General features: G+C 50.8%; 1 protein-coding gene across 3 annotated transcripts in view; it reads right to left on the bottom strand.

Annotated features, from left to right (window-relative positions):
- Positions 1 to 2,508: 2,508 nt before the first annotated feature.
- Positions 2,509 to 17,007, bottom strand: part of CTIF (cap binding complex dependent translation initiation factor) — a 141,422-nt gene continuing 126,923 nt past the window's right edge. For all 3 annotated transcript variants that reach the window (XM_037374327.1, XM_037374328.1, XM_037374330.1), the window contains 2 exons: positions 4,647 to 4,700; positions 2,509 to 3,023 (listed from right to left, as the gene is read on the bottom strand). In XM_037374327.1, coding sequence (XP_037230224.1) covers positions 2,808 to 3,023; positions 4,647 to 4,700 — 270 coding nt within the window. In that variant the 3' untranslated portion in view covers positions 2,509 to 2,807. The remainder of the gene's footprint in view (positions 3,024 to 4,646; positions 4,701 to 17,007) is intronic.

Below are 17,007 nucleotides of genomic sequence, written 5' to 3'. Positions count from 1 at the left end.
AAGTCATGGGCCAAGGCCTGGTTGGTGGGGTTTGCAGGATTGCATCCCAATGGGAAAATTGAATAAACCCCTCACGGCTGGCAGGGGTTGGGAAATGCTTGAACAGAAATACTGCCACATGGCTTACACTTTACCTGTGAATGCCTCCTGACGCACTGATAGGTGAAAATTCAGGATTTTAGAAGCCAAATCTCCAATTCTCTGGGGTTTTCTTTCTTTTTTTTTTCTTTTCTTCTTTCACTACATCCCGAGAGCAAATTCTGGGGGAAGGGAGAAGCTGCAGGGGCCAGAGTGGTGGTCTGGATCGCTTGCCGGCAGGATCCCTCGCACCCTGACCCACCAGGCTGTCCCCCATTATAGGACTTTTCTGTTCTTAAAAAAAAATAATAATCAAGACAAATCTGGTTTTCAGATCAGATATCTGGTCTTCTCCCAGAAGGCTGAAGCTGTGCCTGGGCACACGGCAATAGGTGTTAAATCCCCTTCTCCTCCACTCCCTGAGAAATCAGGGAGCACGAAAAGTCAAGATCAATGGGCACAACCCTGAGCCTTATAATACTGATGGGCTTTGCCGCCTCCATCAAGTTCAGCTGCTCATTAATACTATCAAACCCCATTGCTACTAACGAAGCTGAGGCAACGCCAGGTGCTGTCACCATGCAAAGCTCCCGGGCTCGAATCCATGAAGCAGAAATTAATTTTTCCAACCAAGTCCAGTGCATTCAGCAACCATTTTACTGCTTTCTGGGTAGACAGGAGGACTGAAGCTCCTGTTTCCAGCTTGCTCCTCTTGTTCCATGTGCAGGTTAGGAACCACATCAGCAGACAACTAGATGAAAATTTAAATTTAAAATTGAACTGCAGCATCAGGACTCTCTGTCTCCTGCAATGCATTTTCTGCTGAAAATTTCTGCCCTTTAAATTTTGCAGCGAAAGCTTCCACCCCATCACAGACAGACCGACACATTCATAAGGCACCCAAGAACATACTGCACATCCAAAGAGGTCAGGGTGAAAACTTTCTCCTGTACAAGCCACCAGGAATTCAACATCTTCCTTGGAAAAACGGGTTTGAGCTGCTGGGTTCAGACCCAGCCTGCCTGATCCGGGGGCCATGCACGCCAGCGTCGTGGCATAAATTCTCTTCTTCTCACCAGGAAAGGAAAGTAAGTTGAATAATGGGAAGAATACAGGACGGGCTGCCGGCACTGCCTTCCCGGCTCTCTTACTGCACAGAGGTGACAGGGCAGCTCGCACAGCTGAATAAGCACCTGAAGCGATTTAGTAAGCCAAAGCATCGCTAGACAAGCAAATAAAGAGACCACTAAGCCTTGTTCATGTTCAGGGAGCGATGCAGTGGCGTGGTAACATCCTCGTACCAGCCTCCTCACCCTCCAGGCATCTCCTGCCCAGGCGGTCTTGCCATCACCCCCCTGACAGCCACCCCTCCCTCAGGATGCTCCAGCATGGAGCTGCCTGGGATCCCCGAGCAAAGTCTCCCCTCCGAACACTCATCTACCCTTGGTGCACAGTGCCTCTTACACTGACCATGGGACAGAGCCACTCCCGTACACCGCACACCTAGAAACATGGATAGCAAATTCAGCTAGATAGAAGCCAGGCTCAAAACTTATTTTGGCTTTTCCTATTTTTTCCTCTTTTTTTCTCTTTTTGTTTTTTGTCATAAATTGATTTTCTTCACTTATTAGTCTCCAAGAACAAAAAACCTTCAGTCTCCCTTGCCCTGTACATTATTAAGCCTGACTATAACAGGCCTGGATTTAAATGTATAATTACAACCATGACAGTAATGACAATAAAGCACTCCTTCAATGGAAAAAAAAAAAGTATTAAAAAAAAAAAAAAGAAAAAAAAGGGTTATAGTGGCTAAGAGATAATGGCGACTCGAACAGAGCCGCAGAATCCCCTGTTTCTTAGAGCTCCCAGCTCAGAGGAGCTCTCAATCCATCGAGAAGGTACTGGCAAGACGACGGTGGCTACGTTACTTCTGCAGTGGCTTTTGGACTCCTTTAAAACACTCCTTCTGCTTCAGCATCTTCACGTAAACCATGAGTCAGCTCGGGGGAAGGCATCACTTTGCCGGTCTCCGAGCTAATCACAATTGTCCGTTCAACAATACAATAAAGTAAGAAGGAAATACAAACGCTCGAGAAAAAGAAAACCCAGTGCAAATAAGAAAGTCGTCCCACTCTCCAACCCGCTGTCGAAGGGGTGGCGAGCTGGGGCAGGGGATACACACAGAAAGTTGAAGACAAGGAGGCGGGGAGGGGGGGACCTAACGCAAGCCCCGCTCGACAAAAGCCATCAATTATGAGTGTCTGGTGTAGTATGTGTCTGGCTTTGTCCTCCCGAGACATCTGCTGCCTGCTGTCTCCTGCCAGTTGGCTGGGGCAAGGCCGGAGGACAGCGTGAAAACAATACTAGCCCCCACTTGGATTCGGCTTATTTTTTTTTCTCTCCTCCCCACCCCCCAACCCCCCCACCCCCCCAAATTCTCTGTCTTCTTTCGAAAGCCAAACAATAACCCGGCGGGATGCGTTGCTGCTGCTTGAGCAATGAGTTCAGAAAAAGAAACCCCAAAAACAAAACCACGGCGGGGAAGAGGGGTGGCACTGAGCGACGCAGCTGAAAAAGAAACATGCTTCTCCCTCCCTGCCCCACGAATGTATTCTCGAGCATGCTGGGGTTTGGTCTGCTGGGGGATTGAAATCGGAAAAGCTCTTGCCGGATCCTGTCAAGGTGCATGTCTTCTTCTCGTCCCTTCCCACCCCACCTTGCCCTGCCCCTCAAGCCGTCAGTTTTTGGATGGTCTTGTTGTAGTACTGCGTGATGGTGGGCGTCAGGGGGTTCCAGTTGTTGGCGTGCAGCTCGATAACCTCCAGCAGCAGGGAGCGCGTCAGCATGGACTCGGAGGGACACAGCATCTTGTCACGCGCTATCGCCAACAGCTCCGTCATCATCTCGGGCAGCTGCTCCTCCAGCAGCCGGCCGGTGCTCTGCAGCTGTCGGGAGAAGAAGGGGTCAACCATGGCATATTGATCCTTATGGGTCCCTTCAGACTTGAGATATTCTATGGTTGTATCATTCTACAATATGAAAACACCTGCCGGCATTCCAGACATCCTCCATCCCTCCAATTCGCCCTGCTCAGTGCGGCGGGCAAGCAGGCAAGGTTAAAGGCGTCGTGGCTTTTGAAAACCAAAACCACCTGGCAGCCTGCTCCAACAGCCAAACATAAAGGGTGAGATTTTCAAAAGCAGGAGGAGCTGCTGGAGGAGCGAATGGTTCAGCTCCCACTGACTTCAAAGGCAGCAACACTGGATTGCTTTTGGAAAAAAAAAAAAAAAAAAAAAATCATGCTATTGTCAAAACAAAGCGCAGGCTGTGATGTGGTATTCCTGCCTGCGACCTGGCCGTTCATTTACTCGCTGATTCATAGCTGTCAGTGACTCCCAGTCATTAATTGGAATAAGCAGAGCCCTCCTGTATGCATAACAAATCCTGCCCTGCCGAGATCGGCATTTATACCTGTCGTGCCGCTTCTCTGAGGACAGACAAGATTTTTTTTTTTAAAGCAATTACTCCTTGGAGAGCCTCTATGGAGCAGCATAAGCTCCCCAAAGTCCTAAACTTAAAAATTCCACCTCTCCTCCTTGGTTGCCTGACGCTTTGCTGAATTTCAGCCATTCAGGCTGCAATTTCAACCATCAGATGCAAGGACAGCATCCATCCCCACAGGCCAATCACTCCCCAAAAGTGAAACTCTTGGAACTCTGCTATATTGGTACCAGCATTGCTCCGCAAAGCTGCTGCTGAGCATGGCAAACCTCTTCACATGAGCCACAGGGCAGCTTTTGCTCCAATACAGGTGTTTGTGCTTAAAAAATAAAGGCAGGGTGAGATTTGAAGGCACCAGGATGATGTAATTCTGTGATACACGACCCTGCTACCAAAATTTTTGCATCCATTTACATGGATCAAAAGTCCAGTGACAGAATCTCAAAGGCTGTCCCTTATCTCCCAGTGATGTCTTTCATGGACCTGCTGGAGCGGGGCCAGAGGAGGCCACGGGGATGGTCAGAGGCCGGGGCACCCCTGCTGGGAGGACAGGCTGGGAGAGCTGGGGTTGTCCAGCCCGGAGAGGAGAAGGCTCCGGGGAGACCTTACTGCAGCCTTCCAGCACTTAGAGGGGGCTCAGGAGAAAGATGGGGACAGAGTTTTTAGCAGGGCCTGTCGCGACAGGACAAGGGGGATGGTTTTAAACTCAAAGAGGGGAGATTCAGACTAGATGGAGGGAAGAAATGTTTTATGCCAAGGGTGGTGAGACACTGGCACAGGCGGCCCAGAGAGGTGCCCGATGGCCCATCCCTGGGAACATCCAAGGCCAGGCTGGACGGGCTCTGAGCAACCTGATCCAGCTGAAGGTGTCCCTGCCCATGGCAGGGGGCTGGGCTGGAGGGACTTTGAAGGTCCCTTCCCACACAAACCGTTCTGTGATTCTATCATGCAAAGAAGCAACATGGCTCTTTGGGTCTGGAAACATCTAACAGCTGCTTGACACACGCGTAGCCAAAGAAGGGGCAAAGCCATGAGGAGCAGGGTGGGTGGCGCGGGTGCTTCCCTACCTCCATGGAGCAGCAGAGCACAGCGTCTTCCTTCACATCCTGAGATTGCAACAACTGCGAAAAAGAGAAGAGACAGGCGGTGAGAAATGCATGACCTCCTCCTCCTCCCTTATGACCTTCCTTCCATCTCTTCGTCCAGCTTGGCTTTTGCCACTTCCAGGTGGAAAGGACAGAAAATTAGAAAAAGGGGAGAAAAGATATTATCACCATAAAAAATGAAGATGAACAGTGACAAAATGCAGGGTAAAGGGGATCAGCGGTGTACCCACTGCTGAGAGTGAGCAAGCGGGGCGGAATAGAGAGAATTCAGGTTAACAACTTCCAAAATAAATTTTATTTAGCTTATATTGCTTTTTTTATTCCCCAGCAGAGCAATGCAAAAACATACTCATTTCACATACACAGGGACTAAATACAACCATCAGACGACAACATGCCAGCAGCACAGCCCTGGGAGCGGCAGTTTGGAAGGGACGGCAGCCACCCACCACCAAACCTTTCCGTCCCTCTGGGGACACTTCTAACAGCCACAAAACCACCTGAAGGGAATGTGTTACAATCCAGCCTGATTAATACCGCTCCTTCTAGACTGATTATACAGTAGCAGGAGCGCAATGGGTTGCAGCAAAACTATGGTGTCTCATGTGCACCAACGCCAACCCTGCTCTGCTCTCTGTATTACAAACACAAGCTTGTAAGCACGAGCAATTTTCAAGAGAGATCCCGAATGTCGCTCTGCATGGCATGGGATGGCAAAGGAAGATGCTCACCCCTCTTGGTTCAGACTCGGGGTGCGCAGTGAGGGTCAGCCTGGCTCTACCTGGCCGTGGCAAAGCATAGGAGCTCAGCACACTCACCTCACAAACCTTGAAGCCACAAGGAAGGACCCTTGAAACCAGATCAAAATCACACATTTTTCTTTGTTCTCATCTTTATGACTTTGTAAAGCACGTAAAGATGCTGCTTCAGGTATTTTGCTAAAACCATAAGAGAAAGCACAGTTGTTCTAGTAATTTTTAAGTAGACAAAATAATGAGATTCTCAATCAGCCAGCAAAGTGAGCTGGAGAGTTACGAATAACACTACCGTGAGGTGGCTGATAAAATGACAAATGTTGGCAACACTTGAAGCTACGGCCACTTCCACTCGATCACCTTGGGCTGAACAAGCCCTGCTGGCCCTGAGCTAATCCCTGCGTGCAGCGGGGAGCTGAGTGCATGCACTGAACACTGAGAAAAAGGGAGAAAAATTGGGAAAACTGGCTTTATTAGTATCTGAAATTCATCAGGGAGAGGCAGACATTGGAAAAATGGTCAGGCTAATTAAAACTGCCCATATAAAAACTGCTTAGCATAACTAAATGTACTCCAAAGTCACATCCTTTCATTAAAATCACAATTCTGATTCTCAGCCTTATCATCTCTCCTTCCCACTCCCATTATTTTATGTTTCCTTTTCGTTACAAATAAATGCCTATTTGTTTACCAGCTGGAAAACAGCTAGGGAAAAGAAGAGGTAATTCAAGGAATTATCATTGCTTTCAAAATTTTGTCCTCATCCTCTTCTGTTTTCAGCAGAGAGCAGTTTGTTTGCTTTGAAGGTGATGTTTCCATCATCTCGATGAGCAGGAGGTCCATTGGTTTTTATCTCGCATTAGCCAAAGGGTCAGCCAGGGCTGAACCACAACAGCCGTCTCCCCCCAACCCCAGTTAATCTTTCTGCTGAATTGTTTGGAAAATGTTAGTTAAGCCCAAGATGCACACTCTGAGATAAGTTCTCACAAACAGCTCACAGATTCTTCACAAAACCCCCATGAGATTATTTAAAACCCAACAACAACAAGGAAAAAAAAATATCAGTTAGGGACAAATATGAACAGGCACTAGTCCAGCAATCCACTCCTGGGGTATTTAGCTCGTGAGCACAGCATAAATCAGGGCTGCAAATTAAATATACCTTGCCTATTTTGCCGTTCTTTAATAAAGAACATAATGTGAAAATTAAAGCAACAGAAGTGGAGTTAGGATTGATGAGGAAGGCCTGTGGTGGTGGCCTGACCCCAGCCCTTCCTCTGTCACAGTCTCCTTGATGATCCTGCTCTCTGCCAGGGATATGTGGTCAGGGAAAGGCTGCAACTTCACTTGGGCTTTCCTTGCTGCATCTTCCCACCTGCAGAGCTGGGACGCACTTCCCTACCTCTAAAGGTGGTTGTGAGGACGAATATGCCACTGTCAAGTGCTCAGGTATTTGGCTAATGAGGTACAGTCTTACCTACCTATGATGACACAGACTATATCCTACCCCCAGCCTTGGGCAGGTACCTTCTACCTTCAAGTTGTCCTCCTGGACCTCATCTGACATGACTTGGCTGAACAAGGAGCATGCATGTGCTCCACCTCATCCGTCCAAGCACCACATGCTCCACTGCTCCATCAAGACACCATGTGCTCCACCTAACCCATCCGGGATGCGCCAGCACCTCACCCATCCAGGCACCATGTGCCAGCACCTTGCCCATCCAGGCACCACGTGCTCCACTGCTCCATCAAGGCATCAAGGGATACTGGTCCCAAGGGCCACAGTTCGGCATCTGCCTGGGATGTGTGGGTTGGGGAGGCCCACAGCCTGCCCACCAAACCCAGGCAAGGCCCTGTGCAGCACAGAAGTGCCCAGATCTGCTGGTGCTCTGAGAACCACAGTCCAAGTCCATGCCCACAGATGGCTGTCAGCCACCTGCAACAGTGCAACAGTCTGAAGCCAGGAGGATCGGAAAGTTGTCACTGTTTCTCTGCATATTCATGATCATAACTATGTTTCGAGCACACAGGGCTCTGGATCTTCCCCAGGATGTAGGCACCAGCTATCTGCTTCTGACCCCTGCATGCTGGGACAGGAGGAGATCCAGGAGCCCAGGTGGCTCTCCCTCACCTGGCATGGGCACTGAACTGCTGCTGAAGGCAGACAGCAAGGGCTGCACTGCAAGGACTGTGCTGCCTGGGGTCCCACCATCAGTGTCCTCAGCCACTGATGACATCTCACATGTGTTTCTCAAAGGGTGCTTCGTCACCACCCAAGGCTGCCCCATGTGAGCACGAGGCACCCCAAAGCAGTGGGGTGGTTGCTTCAGCAGGAGCACAGCATTTCCCAAAGCTCCTTGACTCCCACATCAGCCCTGACGGCACTGCAAGAAAAAATGGTGCAAACACTTCAAGATGTCCAGGGAAATCACAACCCTCCTGAAGCACCGGCACTTGCGTGACCATAAACCTGAACCCATCCAATTGCACTCATTGTTTGCCATCTAATCCGTATTTACTTAAAATATTTTAACGTAAACATGCTATACCCATTAAATTAGCACTCCCACATTGTAATTCTTGTTTATTTAGCTATTTATAACCGCTCCTCCCTGCTGCGTGCATCTGCCCAAATCCCACCACGGGCACCATCCCACCTCTCTCCACCAGGCTCCCACACAGTTCAAACCAGCCGATGAATGCGGACGAGGGAGCTGAAAAAGGAGCGTGAGGCAGACAACGGGGCAGGTGAGCTGAGACTCACACGCTTCTCGGTTTAACCTGTAATTATCCCCCGGAGGCTGGGGCTGTCTGCGAGAAAAACTTCCCTTTGCTCTCCAGCCGGTTTCCCCCGTATCGGGCGAAGCCGAGCAATGAAAGCAGCAGTTCCTGCTGGAAAGCAGACAAAGAGTCTGCTTGATTTCCTAAGAGAGGGGGCTGCATGCCAGAATTTGCCCAGCCAGTCATATAATACCCAGCCTCAGTTGCGAAAGGCTTCTCACTTTTGTTTCTGATGCTGGACTAGCAGTTTTGCAGACTGGTGGAAGATGTCAGGCTTCTCCCCTTCCAAATTTCTGTGTCCTGCTGAGAGATGGGAGCACTGGGCAAGGTCCTCTGCGACGCAGCATGCCCAGGTGGGCTCTGGGCACTAAATATTTTCATAAGCAACCCAAAATAAATTGTCGGGTCTGCTCCTGGAAATGCTGCATGTGGTGGAGCTGCAGCACCTTGCAGGGTGGCTCTTGAGTGCAACTAGTTTCCGTGGCATGCTACTGGGACCAGTCTCCCCTGGCCTCTGTGGCCTCCAAACCTGCTCTTTATAGAGGTAAGCAACGTAAGCCCCATGGGGTGGGCATGCAATGGCTGTTGAGGGGGGCAAAGAATCCCCAAAACTTCAGCTGTGGTTCATCATGGAACCTGGTCCTCCTCAACAGCAATGGATGCATGCTCATGCAGTGCAGACACCAGGAGCAAACCAGAGAGCTAAGCTGATGAGATTCACATACCCATGAATATTTGGGTTTATTATCTGCTTTCTGAGATCACCTGGGCTGCTGAGAAGCTGAAGTGCTCACTTGGTATTCTCAGGGGTGCCCACGCCACAAGCAGGACCGGAGAACCTGCCCCACCATCCTTTATCACCAAACCATGCACGTTTAATTGTGTTCTTCAGCAATTCTCCCTGGGAGATGGAGTGGGAACAGCCCAACGCATACATTACCCCTTCCAGCTGCAACGATATTTCTCCTGCAAGGCACAGTACTAATTATTGTGTATGATATTGCTTGCAAAATGGCATATAAGCAACGCTTGCCACAAACTAGCTCTTAGCATGCAGTGTCTTCTGATGCTTTGGTGATGACTCCAGCGTGAAAGCGCAGAAAGCTCGAAAATATCCACCCAGAGCCACGGAGAGGCTGGGATGTCTTAGAGCCCCAGCGAAAGCTGGATTGACCGCAGCCCACGCGCCGCTTGCCCTGGCTCCCCGATGGGCATTGCAGGTTCATCCATCCAGGTGGCAACATGCATGGACATCCAGACAGCCTTGGGCGTGAAGCTCCAGCCTTGCAACCGCTCTGCGGTCCCTGCCCACAGGTATGCTTTTCATCTAACGCGTAGGTCATGAGGAGGTGCCTGCTGGTATTCCCTCTGGGGAGTGTGGACCACGACCGCAGAGGAGCCAATGCGTTGCAAATGCATCATCCAGGTGTAGCAGCCAGCTCGCTGGTATAAAATGAGGCAACGGGTGAAAACGGAGACACATTTTAATTAGGAAGAAGGAAAAAACCAGCTACTTGTGCCACTCGGAGCTGAAGCAGAATGAACACACTGTACTGGAAAGTGTGACGGAGAGATGGTTTGTTTTTACCCAGAGGAGCCCATGGGAAGGGCTGTGGTGGACTTTGTCCTCAGCAAGATGGATCTGTTCCAGTGGCTGGGATTGCCATGGAGACCCCTTATAAAGGGGCTTAGGAGAAAGATGGGGACAGAGTTTTTAGCAGGGCCTGTCGCGACAGGACAAGGGGGATGGTTTTAAACTCAAAGAGGGGAGATTCAGACTAGATGGAGGGAAGAAATGTTTTACGCCGAGGGTGGTGAGGCACTGGCACAGGCGGCCCAGAGAGGTGCCCGATGGCCCATCCCTGGGAACATCCAAGGCCAGGCTGGACGGGCTCTGAGCAACCTGATCCAGCTGAAGGTGTCCCTGCCCATGGCAGGGGGCTGGGCTGGAGGGACTTTGAAGGTCCCTTCCCACCCAAACCGTTCTGTGATTCCATGGTTCTATGATCATCCCCTACAACCAGGAGTCCCGTTAAGGTGCAGGACGTGCTGTCCTGCTGACAGGGCTCTGCAGGCACTCTTGGTGATCTAAGGGACCACAGTTGGGGAACTCCTGCTCCAAAAACCTCCTGGCCGCCCCATGGTCTGCTAGATGTGTCCTCCTGGGAGGACGAGCCAGTTCTGCTGCACTTCACAGGCTCTCTGCAGAAAGACATCAATAGCAATTTTCTGCTTTTCCACTGGCCCCTTATCGACCCACTGTCGCAAGGCTTTCAGGAAGATGCTTGAGATAAGATGCATGGGACAGCTCAGCTGCTCTGCATGGGGAAGAGTCACGCACTTCTCTGAGCTACAAGCAATTGCTACAGCTCCAGTCTCCTTATTGTCACAAGGCACGGGGTGGTGAAAACAGCCAAGAGTGGGGAAAATGCAAAGTACAAATGAGGGTGTGGGGTATGAGTAATTACAAAACACTCCACCAGCAAGGCCAGTTTCAGGATTTCTACAATCTGCTCCCATGAGAGCTCCTCGACCCAGGACATCAGAAGGTCAGCTGAGCCGATCCTGCACCCACCAACAGCTGCACCAGTGCCATCCTCTCTAAAGGGTTACCAAGTCCGTCTCTGGGCATAGCCTGGAGCTAGGGAAGTCAGGTAAGACCTTTTCCTAGAGAAGAAACAAGTGAGCACTTGGAAACAGAAGGCCTTTAGAAGTCCACGGGCATAAATGGCATCTTCTCTGCTCACCCATTTGATGCTGAGGTTGGCCAAACACAAAGTTTTGGAGAACTTTTCCCTTATGGAACAACATTATTTGTTGGGCTCTGAAAACTCAGCTGCAGCCACTAGCAGTAGTAATTCTCTCCACACGACCTGCTCACACCTCTCTGGGGATGTGGTCAAGTCTTCAAGCCCACTGAAGATGCACAAGGTGCCACCAGCCCATGCATCTCGTGGAAGGGTCCCTCTTCCCAGTTCCCTGACCAGGTCGGCTTGGTCTCAGCCCAGGTGGGAACATGCGAACAGCAGCTTGCGCTGCTCCTTTAGGAAGAGGCCACCACCATGGGTCACTGTTGGTCCCACAAGCAGCTGCCCAGAGGAGGTGGCACAGGGTGGAAGGAGCTCTGGGCTGGAGCTGCTTGCACTGGCATGGCTGCGTTGAGAGCTGTCTCCATAGGAGGCACTTTCCCTAATGTATTTTGGACAACCTGGAGGAGTTTCTTTGGGGGCACTTCTCCATTTACACTGATGTGCTCTCTCAGCTGAGGATGAGACTTCTGTTCTCCTATTACCCACTCCCTGGGAGGATGGTAAGAAGAGATTAATTTGTTTATTGCATCAAGTAACCAAAATGTTGGTTATCCTCCTTGTCAGGTTCCTGAGGAACTCAGAGACACTTAAGAGCAAACTGAATTAAGGCCAGAGGAACAAAACCCTGTACCCAGTCGTGGGAAACTCCTCCTACTCCTTTCCACTGTAGACAAGGCAAACCATGAAACATGACTCTCTCTCCCTGGATCTGGAACAGCAGAAGGGATTCCTGCGAAGATGGAAACCATTAAGAGGTAATTACTGGAGACAATGACAAAGAAAATCTGGTCACTCATCAACCCAGACACTGCGATCCAACAGTAGCCTGGTGGCTACACATCTCCTGGCTGGAGGTCGACCTTCAGGACCCAAAGGTGGGTGAGAGAGACAGCCAGAGCCACCCAGTCTGCGTGCACAGGGAGACCGAGCCACCCAGACGGCCAGCTTCATCCTGCCCGGCCAAAGACATAATAACCCTGGGAGAAGAGGATGTGATCTCATCCCAAGGGTCCCGGGGAAACACAAAACATGGAAAGAAACAGTGGCGAGACCATTGCGCTTGATTGCGACGGGCTCCACCCTGGCTCGCTGGACGCTCTCGGCTTTCCTGGATCTGGGGAGGGAGAGAGCACATGGTGGCAGACCGAATAGTTGTGTTTACATCCCATTGAAAGGGTTTTTGGGAACTAACAATGCCTGGTCTGGAGGGTGAAGGAGAATAACAAAGCCACGTGAGAAGGAGGGACCATCCTTCGAGATGGTATCTAGCTTCATTCAGTTATATCTGCCCTAATTGCTTCCTCTGCCTTCTCCACGGGCCCCAGAGAAACAAGGGTGGTATTTCCCCTCCCCTATTTAAAATATGCCATTACGGTTTAAATGCTGGGACTAAACAAGTCCTGTAGCTTTCCAAGAATATACATTCCTGCACATAAAATACTCAACGGAGCAGGTGGGCTCAAAGGCATCGCGCAGCCCTCCCTGTTTGGGTCCATCCTGATCTGCCTCCAAATAAAAGAGATTAAAGAGAATTTTGTTCCCACCCATACAAGGTGCATTTGCAGGAGGGTTTTGCAGCGCAGCTATGGTGGGTCTGTGTGCATGAATGCTTTTTGCACAGCTGTTTATTTATCTATTGCGTGGCAGGCGCAGATGCATGAGGACATCCATCCCTGCGGGGAGCACGGTCCTACAGACACGTGCCTGTCCCTCCTCTTTGCAGACCCCTGCTCCCTCACATTACCTCCTGCCATGGCTCTGAAGGTCCACATTACCCCACACATCAGTGTACCCCGCTTGCTCCAAATCCCAGACCTTTCTCTCAGTACTTCCAGGTCTTCAATCCTCCTCTTCTGGATTCCCAGTTATTTGCTCTCCCCATTTCTCCTTCCTTCCCATGTCCCTGATCCCCTAGTCTCCTCTTTCCCCCTCCTTCCCTGGCACCCCTTCCCTCCCATGCCTGCATCCCTTGTCCCTCCTCCATCCTTCTCTGCAACAAACCACACCCCAGTTTGTCCCAGTCCTGCCAGACTGGAGACCAAACCACCGATTTCTGCAGAACCAGATGGGGGGGGACCAGAAGGGGACTTCTCTGAGGACAGAAGTCCCCTTCCTCACAAAGTATATATTTTCTCCAGTCAGATCTGGCCTCATGGAGCTACCCAGGTGGAGGGGTGGCACGGGGTCAGGATCCGGCCCCCTTCCTGCCTTTGCTCATTCGACAAAGGAAGAATTCTGTCTCATTCTCTGCCTAGGATAATAATCTTAAAAATCCTAGCATCTCATTATACTGTCAAAGACCCTATTTTGACTCAAAAGGCTTTTTAAAAAGTGAGAGTGATTTAAAAAAAACCAAAACACAACACCAACAAACCCAACATGTTAAAAGATACAATTTTCTTTTCCAAACAGCACCACCCTCCTCGCTCATCTGACTGAAGCCAGGAAGGTTTTGGTCTCTCTTCCTCTGAAGGAGACAGTGAAAAGGCGGTGCCCTCTTGAAGTTCAGACGTTAATTACTGCGTTAGAATATTTTGCTAAATTACACAGCATGGCCCCAGGAGATAACAGGCACTAAGAGAAGGGAGGGGAGTGGATACCCATCTACATGCTGCACCGCAGACTCAGACATGGGGGGAAAGCAATTAGATGGGGAGTATTTAACCTCCCTGCACCACCCCCCGAGGAGGCTTTCAGTTAGCAGCATGTACCAAGGCAGGGAAGCGATGGAGGCGTGCCAAGATTTTAAACGATGCTGAAAAGGGAACATCTCCGCCAACCAGACTGGAAGTAGGAGACAACTCCTGCAGAGGAGCAACTGTCCTGCCTGCTGCCAGCCTGATGGGTCTGCTCCCCACTGCTTTGGTGGGGCACATTCTCCAGGGGTCTGCTCCTGGGCGCTGCTCTCAGTCCCCAGGGTTGGTAATTCGACCATAAAAGCATCTGTCTTGGGTCAGGGCAATGCCCACATCTCACTTATGGGTGGCAGTGCTCAAGGCCATACCCCCAGCGTACCCCCCACCCTCAGCAACAGCTGGAGGGATCTCCATCAATTGGTCTTGCAGCCACAGCCTCCTGCACAAAGGAGTTCTGCAATTTAATTAGTCTCTCTCTGATGAGCTGGTTCCTGGGGTTTGCTCCAAACCTGCCCCAACAGCCCCGACCCATGCACCCGCAGGCGCTGAGCGCGGGACAGTGCCACAGCAAGGCTGCTCCTTGGAATTCACTCCTGGAATCCAATCCCCTTATATCCAAGCTAGGACATCATGGGTGGACAATGAGACAGGTAAAAAACCTGGTTGGATGGTTGGGCTTCAGAGGGTTGTAGCTATTGGGATACAGCCCAAATCTGCCTGGAGGAGCGACGAGGAGTACCGAGGCGTCTGTCCCAGGACCTGCCCTGTTTAGCATCCTTATCTATGACCTGGAGGAGGTCTTCTGAAGTTTGTAGATGACACCAAGCTGGGGGGGACCACTCAGTGTGCTCGAGGATCAGCGGTCCAGAGGCACCTCAGCAGGCTGGAGGAAGGAGTCAAGAGGCACATTCAACATTCCAAAAGAAACAAGCTCTGTGCAGGAGAAGAGCACAGGGGCATGGGCAAGTGGTGGGATAGGGTTATTATGGGGGGCGAGAGGGGGCAGAGCCCACCCTGTGCTACTTGCCCTTGTGGGACCCCAATCAGCAAGGTGCCTTCAGGGGACCACAGTGACATCTCCACCTGGCATCTTCTCAAGCTTTAGGTCCCACAAGCCAGTTTTTCCACTCCTTGCTCTGCTGCCGTAGGCAACTGCTCAGGTTACCTGGCTGTAAAGCCAGGTCTGACTGCTCAATGGCATCATAAAAATAAACAAATGCACCCAAACCAGCACTCGACACCAACCACCTTGGCTGGAACGACTCCTCCTGGCAGAGAGCTGGCGGGAAGGTGGCAGCTCCCAGGCCCAGAAGTACCTCCTGAGCTGGCATCCCAACAACATCCACTGAGGATGAGATCAAGACACAAGAGGAGCCAAAACTCCTGACACCCCTCATCTGTACCAACTTCTGCCAGAGCATGATTGTGGCTCCCAGCTGGCTGCCATCCTTCCTTCCCTGCAGACCTCAGCCATCACCAAGAGCCGGGCCAGGTCCCTCAGGACCTAGTCCCAGTGCTTCCCCTCCACAGCAGCACCAGGGGATGAAGCAGGAAGGGCAGCAAGCTGGGCTGGCCCATGCCAACCCTGCTGACACACACGCAGCCATGGGCAGCGCAGAGCTGCATGAAGAACAGCCAGCTCCAACCATGCTTAGGAAAGAGCTAGAAAAGGCAAAAGGGGTGATAATCAGTGAACAGTAGATGGCAATCAATATTATTTATTATCTCTACATCTCCAGTAGACAAGAGGCACCTATTGCACCAGGCACAGGGCTCTGGAGTGCTCCTGCTCTGCTGATGGTTCAACCGACATTTGCTGGTCCCTGGTTTTAAACCATTTTCTACGTTTTGTTGGCTCTGTCGAAGGCCACAGAAAAGCAGAAATATGGCCAGGCTGCAAGGATCAAAGTCCCTTGATTATTCTCCTGGTTTTAACTGGGGGACATACACTGTGAAGTGTTGTTGAAATGGGGCTGAATGTGGTCCTCAGTGTTTGGGCATAGGGCAGGGGCTTCAGGGCAGCACATTCACTCCTCACCATCCTAGAGATGTACAGGGACAAATATGGTTTTGTGAAATAAAGTGAGGCCAGAGCTGGGAGCACACGGGGTGTAGGGCTGGGAGAAGACAGTAAGACATCTCTTTTGCTTAGACCATCAAGAGCAGGAGCCAGGTCAACTTCCTAAATGGCTAGAAGTGTTTTCATCATGCTAGATAAAAGACTCATGGAGGAACATGGTCCTGGAAGATGCCACCACTGGTCCAACATGAGGATAGCCAGGGCTGGAAGCAGGCAAGGGCCAAGCCCATGGTGCCCTGGCTGCAGCACAACCATCCCTGGGGAAAGCATTTCCCCAGAAACAATGCCCTCTTCCAGCTTCTCCTCAATTCCCCAAAGCTCCAAGGGAAGAATAGGAGGAAAGCTCGCTCTTTTACTTCTATTTAACTTCTCTGCTTTGTTATTCTTTTCCCAGGCTCCCTAAATTTGATGGCTGCAATAATCCTCTGGTTCTCATCTGCAAAGGGCTCTCCTCTGGTTGCCATAAAAATTCCTCCTTTCTCCCAGCTGTCCTCAGTGCTGATCTCTGGGCTGCGCTTGGGTATCCATTTCCCTTTTCCAAGCTAAACTATGCAGTACTCCAAGCAGAAAAACATGTTTTGATCCAAACCACTATCCAAACTTACCGTGCTTCATCAAACCATTTTAACGAGCTGGACTCACGTTTACTTCTCTTGGCAAACCACCTCTTTGCCTAAAATCCCAGCCTTGACCCCACTAGACCTTGTTGTGAAGATGCTGTCCGCACACCCAAATCTCCCCCCAAACCCCCAGAAAGGTTCTGGAAATTAAACATTTTGATTCTTTGGGGATTCAGCTCCTGGGAGATGCAGTCACCGTGTTGGATGTGGTGGTAGACCCTTCCTTCGCCCCCTGCCCTGTTTTCCAGCAGGCAGCTCAGGTGATGGGCATGGAGGAGGATGTGGCAGAGCCCCCAGGGACAGGGGCTTGGCATGGACCACGCTTGTGCCAAGGGGCACAGCCACTCCTTTGGCTCCTGAAAGGCTGCCCGGGCGAGGCGGCAGCTCTGACCCAAATTTCCTTTGCCATGATTAAACATCCATTCCCGTGGCTGACATCAAAACACAGCGGTCTGCCTGCTTCCCTGAGGATGGTGATGAACGCTAGTTCGATTAACCAGCAAACCCCAGCATTTATCACTCCAGCCTTGCCTGAAATGAACTCCTCTTTGGATTTTTTTTTTTAAAGCCCACAAAACCAACCCATCCACACTGCTCAATAAATAACACTGGCATTGCCACCCGATGTCCCTAGCTC

This window comes from Falco rusticolus, chromosome Z, assembly GCF_015220075.1.
Source record: "Falco rusticolus isolate bFalRus1 chromosome Z, bFalRus1.pri, whole genome shotgun sequence".
NCBI lineage: Eukaryota > Metazoa > Chordata > Aves > Falconiformes > Falconidae > Falco > Falco rusticolus.
This window is presented reverse-complemented; position numbering and strand designations above follow the sequence as displayed.